Below are 6,822 nucleotides of genomic sequence, written 5' to 3'. Positions count from 1 at the left end.
GATATGATGAGGGCAAAAGAAGAGAAATTTAGGCACTACCAGTGCTCTTATTTCAAATGCACTCTATTCAATCTTGATAGCCGACATGGCAAATCTCTAGACACGGTGTAGAAATAATGAAATACCAAAGAGGAGAAATTTAGGCGATCCAAAAAAAAAAGAAAAAAAGCCAGCATGGGAAAACCCATAGTCAAAGACCACAGAAGAGAGAGAGAGAGAGAGAGACACCCACCTCAAAAGCTTCATAATCATACGTTGCTTGCCTACTCCAAACAACCTTTTCCTCTGTTTACATTATTTTTCTCTTTACTCTTTTTATTTTTCTTTTAACCAAAATTTCCTTTCTTCGCCGACACACACACACTCTTTCTCTCTCACACACACACAAAAACAACACGTATACACACAAACACACACACACACACACACACACTTTTTTTTCTTTGAATACTTCTGTCATGGTTTGTGTTTTTTTCTCTTTCTTCATAACTCCAAGCTTCGAATCTCCATCTCACTCTCTGTCCCTTTCTTAATGACCATTTTAAGAACCACTTGCTGTGATCTCAACCTCAACAACAACCTCTCTTCCTTTTCTTCTTCTTCTTCTTCTTGTTCCTCTTCTGCTGAGAGTCCATGTTGCTCTTGCATGTACTCTACCTCACCTGAACCCCACTTCTGAAGCTGCCCCCCCTGCAAAACACAACACAACACTGGACTCAGTACTCTCACTCTCTCTATCACAGCTCACAATGGCTAACAAACAAGCTGCTTTTTCGCACTCTCTAACTCGTTCTCAACTCACTAAGTCACTGTTCATTGCCTTGATCTTTCTTGCTCTACCTCTTGTTCTGGCCACCACCGACCCCCTTGACGGTACATTTCGTTTCTCTTTTCTTTTTGTACTTTTTGGTTCATTGCGATCAGTTTGGTATATATTGTTGTGTTTGATCGGCTTGGTTGTATTGGTTTTTTAAAATGGTAAATTTGGCTTTAGATGTTGGGAAATGCGCATTGACTATCTGGGCACTGGGTTTTCTTTTTTATGATTTTATTTTTGCAAAGTTTAATCCTTTAAACCCCGTTTGGTTGCCCAGAAAATGTAGAAAAACTAAACAAGTTGGAAGATGTGAACTTTTTGCTTTTTTTTTTTTTATTATTTATTTTTTAAAAGATATTTTTTTAAACAACTTTCTCATTAACCAAATGGGTAATTTATTTTTTTTTGGTTTTGGGTTTTGATTTCTTGTTTATTTTGAGTTGCAGCTCAATCTCTTCAGGTCTTGTTCACCTCATTAAATAGTCCTTCTCAGCTAACTAATTGGAAAAGTAGTGGCGGTGATCCTTGCGTAGAGTCATGGAAAGGGGTAACCTGTGAAGGCTCAGCTGTTGTTTCCATGTATGAAAGTAAATGTGATTCCTTGATTTGAATTTGGTAGTTTGATCAGTCAATTTTTTGTTAATGGGTCTTATTGTTGTTGTTGTTGTTGTATCAGTGACATTTCTGGACTAAAACTCAATGGGACAATGGGGTACTTGCTTTCAGGCCTCACGTCGTTGAGAACATTGTGAGCCTGTTATTGCTTTATATTTGTTTATGTTATATGGATTGTATTAATTTTGGGTTAAGTGAGTTATTAATTTGATTTACTTTGTGTTTGTTAGAGATCTGAGTGACAATGGCATTCATGATACCATCCCATATCAGTTACCACCAAATCTCACAAGCCTGTAAGTTCAAACTTTTATTGATTGTTTCTGTAGTTTTGAAGTCATAACTTTTGCAGTTCTTTTATTTGATGCAATACTTCTTATCGATTGTATTATGCAGAAATCTTGCGGGCAACAACTTAAGTGGGAATCTTCCTTATTCTCTTAAGATCACACCTACACTCCATTATTTGTGAGTGGCTTTTTGAATGCTATGAAATTTCAATTCACTTATTATGCTTTTAGTTGCAATTTGGAGGTATACTTACTTCCTGTTTTGAAAATCTTTTTTACAGGAACTTTAGCCGTAATTCACTTTCCCAGTCAATTGGAGACATTTTTGCTAATCTTTCTGGCCTCTCAACCTTGTAAGATTACATACCTTGCTATAATTTTTTTTTTAAAATCATATTCATTTGATTATTGTTGATTTCTTTAGCAGTTTAGCTGTCAAAGGGTGCCTAGCAACTTCAATATAATGATCAATCAAATAAATTGAATCAGTTCAATTCTCTTTATCAATCCTTATGTTTAAATTTAGGTCACTTATTGAACTGAATTTAATTTGTAGAAATCAAATTGGAAGCTTTTGATATTTATCCTGGGTTTGAGTGTGGAGAATGCCCTCGTAGGATTTGTTATATGACTGTGGTGTACTGCTGTTAATCATGCCTACTAAATAAGACCAGAAAACCGGTGGTAGGGAAGATCATGGACATGTATCCTATTACATTTAGGAATTTGCTAATTCAACCAAATAAATATATTCATGATTGCTCATCCTATTAGCGGTTGGCTTATTGCTTTCATTTTCTGTTTTACACAATGTTGTTCTTTTTTTTTTTTTGGCAGTTCAATTTTTTTTCTATTGAGACTGAAATTAGCAACCAAAAAAAAAAAAGCATTGCTGAGTTTATTTTAGTGTGATGAAGAATTTTCTCCTTCAGCACCTTCATTTCTTAAATGCAAAAAAAAGTCAGTGTGTACAGAGTTGCACTAAATGATCCCTGGAATTAATTCAATTCAAATACAAAGGCCCCATTACAAATTTATTTCAGATTACCTTGGATAGAATTCATGGTTGAATTGTCAGTGAAGAGGTGATGATGGGGTTTAGATAGAGAAGAAAGCTCTCTAATTTGAGAGGGTACGATTAGCCAGAGGGAGATAGTGAGAGACTTCATGTGATGCTCAAGCCATATCCTCTTCACTTTTTACTAATCCTCATCCATATTTTCAGATAATTTGCAGTAAAAGATTATTTCCTTATTTTTGAGATTGTTTATGTATCGTGCCATCTTGCTTGTGAATGTAGGGATCTCTCTTTCAACAAATTTTCTGGAGATCTTCCAGTTTCCTTAGGTTTGGCATCCAATCTTTCTTCGCTGTGAGTATTTAATTGTGCTACTTTTTCTTGAAGAGGCATTGTTCTAAATCTTTGTGCACTTTTGTTTAAACGTCTCATGATATCTGAACTTGTGGCAGCTATTTGCAGAACAATCAATTGACTGGTTCTATTAATGTTCTTACTAGTTTGCCTTTGACTAATCTGTAAGTTCTCTTTTTATATCTTGTGATCTAGAGTTGCATTATCTACCTTCCTACTGTTATTACACCCTATATTTTCTACAGAAATGTTGCGAACAACCAATTCAATGGATGGATACCTCAAAATATTATTTCAATCCCTAATTTTATGTAAGTGGTCATGCATCTTGTTTTGTTTCTCATATGCCAATTTAATTTGTAAATTCAACCTTTTGCAACACTTTTAACTTAGTTTTCAGGAATGAAACAGATATGATGGAAATTCATTTGACAATGGTCCCGCTCCTCCTCCGCCACCATATACCCCACCTCCTCATGGAAAATCAGCTACTAATCGCACTCATTCTGGATCTCATGCACCGTCCGCACAGAATTCTAATGGAGGATCATCTAATTCTGATAAGGGATTGTCAATTGGGGCTATAGTAGGCATAATCCTGGGTTCTGTGTTTGTGGCTTTAGTTGTGCTACTTCTTGTTTTTTGCATTCGAAAGAATAAAAAGGACACTGGTGCTAGGACTCCCAAGGGTAGTCTCTCGGTTGGAACAAGTAATGGTAGATTCTCTTTCCCTTGTTCTTTGTTCTCTCAATCTCACTTTTTCTTCTGCTATTAGCTAGCCTTTATTGTGATTGGAAATTTTAATTTATGGAGGGCCATGATTTTTATGAAAGCAAATCAATTGAAATAAACTGTAAAATCTGTTAGGTTTGCAACAAAAACAAGTTCATGTTTCTATCTTGCGGAAGTATTAGATGTTAGTAAATAAATTTGTGCAGGTTAATCAGTTGTTCTACCAACAAATCAATCTTCTATAAAATCTGAATATCTCCTTCAGGTCAAAATGGTTTTAAAACTCTCATTGATATTTTAGACTGAATGCTATTGTGTGACATTCTGACTGTTTTTATACTTCCTCCTTTCTTTTTACAGTAAATAATGTGATGCAAGAGCAGAGAGTAAGAAGCATAGCTGCTGTTACAGATCTGAAGCCCCCGCCTGCTGAAAAACCAACAGTTGATAGGATGCAAGGGAAAAATGGATCTGTAAAGAGAATAAGGTCACCCATCACTGCAACCTCACATACTGTTGCTTCTCTCCAGACAGCAACAAATAGCTTTAGTCAGGAATTTCTTATTGGTGAAGGTTCCCTTGGTCGTGTTTACAAAGCAGAGTTCACTAATGGAAAGGTGATTTTACTTTATTATGGTTAAATTTATTTATTTATTTATTTGTTTTTGCTGTTGTTGTATTGCCGTTAAAAATTATAGCAATATTTGCTGTGGTGCTGTCATAACCCTTGATGACCTCATTATTCCCTGTAACAAGGATGATACTGAATTAATCATTATATCTTCTGTTTATCTAGATAATGGCCATTAAGAAGATCGACAATGCAGCACTGTCACTACAGGAGGAAGATAACTTTCTTGAAGCTATTTCAAATATGTCACATTTGAGGCACCCGAACGTCGTTACACTGGCTGGATATTGTGCAGAGCATGGACAGCGTCTTCTAGTTTATGAGTATGTAGGAAATGGGAGTTTGCACGACATACTCCATTTTGCTGAAGATAGTAGCAAGACTCTGACTTGGAATGCGCGTGTTAGGATAGCCCTTGGAACTGCTCGAGCCTTAGAGTATGTAATATGTGCATGAAACTTTAAGTATTCTCTATCTTTTTCACCCATAAGTGTTTATGTTGTGTGGGTTGGGATGTGTATCTGTGTGCTCCAATACTTTCTTCAATTTCCCTTCTAAATTATAGTTTTGATTATCAGGTATTTGCATGAAGTGTGCTTGCCTTCTGTTGTACATAGAAACTTCAAATCGGCAAACATTTTACTTGATGAAGAGCTCAATCCCCATTTGTCAGACTGTGGTTTGGCTGCTCTAACTCCAAACACAGAGCGGCAGGTAGATAAACAAAATTATGTTATGCTTCTGGATTAGTGAAGTATTTCATTTCCTTTGTGCATTTTGGTGCTTGCTGTCTACACGGTTTTTGTTGTGTGCTGGCCTGAAAAATTGTCTGCTTGATGCTTCACAGGTTTCAACTCAAATGGTTGGTTCGTTTGGTTATAGCGCTCCGGAATTTGCATTATCAGGGATATACACTGTAAAAAGTGATGTATACAGCTTTGGGGTGGTGATGTTGGAGCTTTTGACTGGTAGAAAGCCGCTAGACAGGTAGAAGCGTCCTACATTGCTTGAAACCTTGTTAATGTTCTTGGATTCTTTGTGGCAATTTCTTTATTATTCTTGATGTTGTTTTATCCACACAGTTTTCCTCTATGCTTATATTCTTCTGTTGTATAGTTCAAGGGTGAGATCAGAACAATCACTTGTGAGATGGGCTACCCCACAACTCCATGATATAGATGCCTTGGCAAAAATGGTTGATCCTGCCCTGAATGGCATGTATCCTGCAAAGTCTTTGTCACGATTTGCTGACATCATTGCACTATGTGTACAGGTAAAAGACTTAATTAATACTCAGATTGATTCTAAGATAGTGTTTAGATTCTGATAAACAAAGAGGAATTAACCATTTAAAGAAGCTCATTGCTACATAGCACCAGCCAAAAAAAAAGCAGTTCATTGCTTTATGCTTCAAAAATCTTTGACCTGGTTGTAAAAGTTTGGTTCAAACATACTTTCATGTCTATAGTATTAGGTGCATGTCACAAACATGACCTATTCATGTTTGAAACCACTTCATTGTTAGTCCTATAGGCATACTTATTTGGTTGCCTTATGTTTATTTTTTTAGAATCTTTCAACTTACAATTTTGGTCTTCTGTATAGCCGGAACCTGAGTTTCGGCCTCCCATGTCTGAAGTTGTGCAAGCATTGGTGCGTTTAGTGCAAAGGGCAAGTGTGGTCAAGAGGCGTTCAAGTGATGAATCTGGTTTCGCATATAGGACCCCAGATCATGAGGCCATCGACATGTCATTTTAAGTGGCCGAGCCATGTCAGACTTACAAGTCTTGTTGGCAGTTTTGTATACAGCTACTCAAGAGCCAGGGGATGGCCAAAGCATGCAGATGAAAGGTCCGGAAGGTGTATCAAGATTAGATCTATGTAATTATGTCCCCTACATTTTTCCGTTGCCATTTTCAAAAAGCTGAGAATAAGTTGTATCAAAAGGGCACTTAACTTGAAAATTGCATATTAAGGTATATATTTAGCTGGAAAGGGTGCTATATATTTTGTATTTTACAACATGTGATATTCAATGTGAATTCCGAATGTTTTGCGGCATAATAAAAATTTTAACTCATTTGAGCATAAGCAAATTTCTTTCTTTGTTTTTGGATTATCAGCAGTTGCAAATTCCATTTGTTGAGCACTTATATTTTGTATATTCTGGGGCTAATCTTGGCACTCATTTTCAAATTTGTTAGCTAAGTTTTCCTCCCAAACAAAAAGGGTGAGGGAGACCAGCTGTGGCTTACTCGAGCTAGCATGATCATAGTAACTCTTCTACACAGACGAGAGGTTGCGGGCTCCCTCAAGTGAGTTGAGTCATAACTTGATCTCAGTCCCACCCAGAACACTAGTAGAG

At 36.6% G+C, this 6,822-nt stretch overlaps 1 protein-coding gene across 2 annotated transcripts; it reads left to right on the top strand.

The window, feature by feature from the left end:
- Positions 1-416: 416 nt before the first annotated feature.
- Positions 417-6,545, top strand: LOC115991732 (protein STRUBBELIG-RECEPTOR FAMILY 8). 2 transcript variants are annotated; one of them, XM_031115607.1, is made up of 16 exons: positions 417-873; positions 1,264-1,396; positions 1,494-1,565; positions 1,663-1,728; positions 1,829-1,900; positions 2,004-2,075; positions 3,023-3,094; positions 3,193-3,258; positions 3,340-3,405; positions 3,506-3,810; positions 4,187-4,443; positions 4,623-4,894; positions 5,036-5,171; positions 5,305-5,444; positions 5,574-5,730; positions 6,063-6,545. In XM_031115607.1, the coding sequence occupies exons 1-16, from the start codon at positions 750-752 to the stop codon at positions 6,213-6,215; spliced, it is 2,163 nt and encodes a 720-aa protein (XP_030971467.1). In that variant the 5' UTR covers positions 417-749; the 3' UTR covers positions 6,216-6,545. The 2 variants fall into 2 exon arrangements, with proteins under 2 accessions (XP_030971467.1, XP_030971468.1); XM_031115608.1 differs by lacking the exon at positions 417-873 and having other exon boundaries at positions 1,323-1,404.
- The last annotated feature ends 277 nt before the right edge of the window (positions 6,546-6,822 follow it).

Source organism: Quercus lobata, chromosome 5 (genome assembly GCF_001633185.2).
Source record: "Quercus lobata isolate SW786 chromosome 5, ValleyOak3.0 Primary Assembly, whole genome shotgun sequence".
In the NCBI taxonomy this organism is placed as follows: Eukaryota; Viridiplantae; Streptophyta; class Magnoliopsida; order Fagales; family Fagaceae; genus Quercus; species Quercus lobata.
The sequence above is the reverse complement of the archived record's forward strand: the minus strand, read 5'-3'. Positions and strand labels throughout refer to the sequence as shown.

What these genes read in the sequence shown, in the direction of transcription:
- LOC115991732 (XM_031115607.1), top strand. Translation starts at nt 750, where the DNA reads ATGGCTAACAAACAAGCTGCTTTTTCGCACTCTCTAACTCGTTCTCAA. An exon ending in ACACCTACACTCCATTATTT is followed by an intron (nt 1,901 to 2,003) that starts GTGAGTGGCTTT and finishes TCTTTTTTACAG; the next exon opens with GAACTTTAGCCGTAATTCAC. An exon ending in CTCGGTTGGAACAAGTAATG is followed by an intron (nt 3,811 to 4,186) that starts GTAGATTCTCTT and finishes TTCTTTTTACAG; the next exon opens with TAAATAATGTGATGCAAGAG.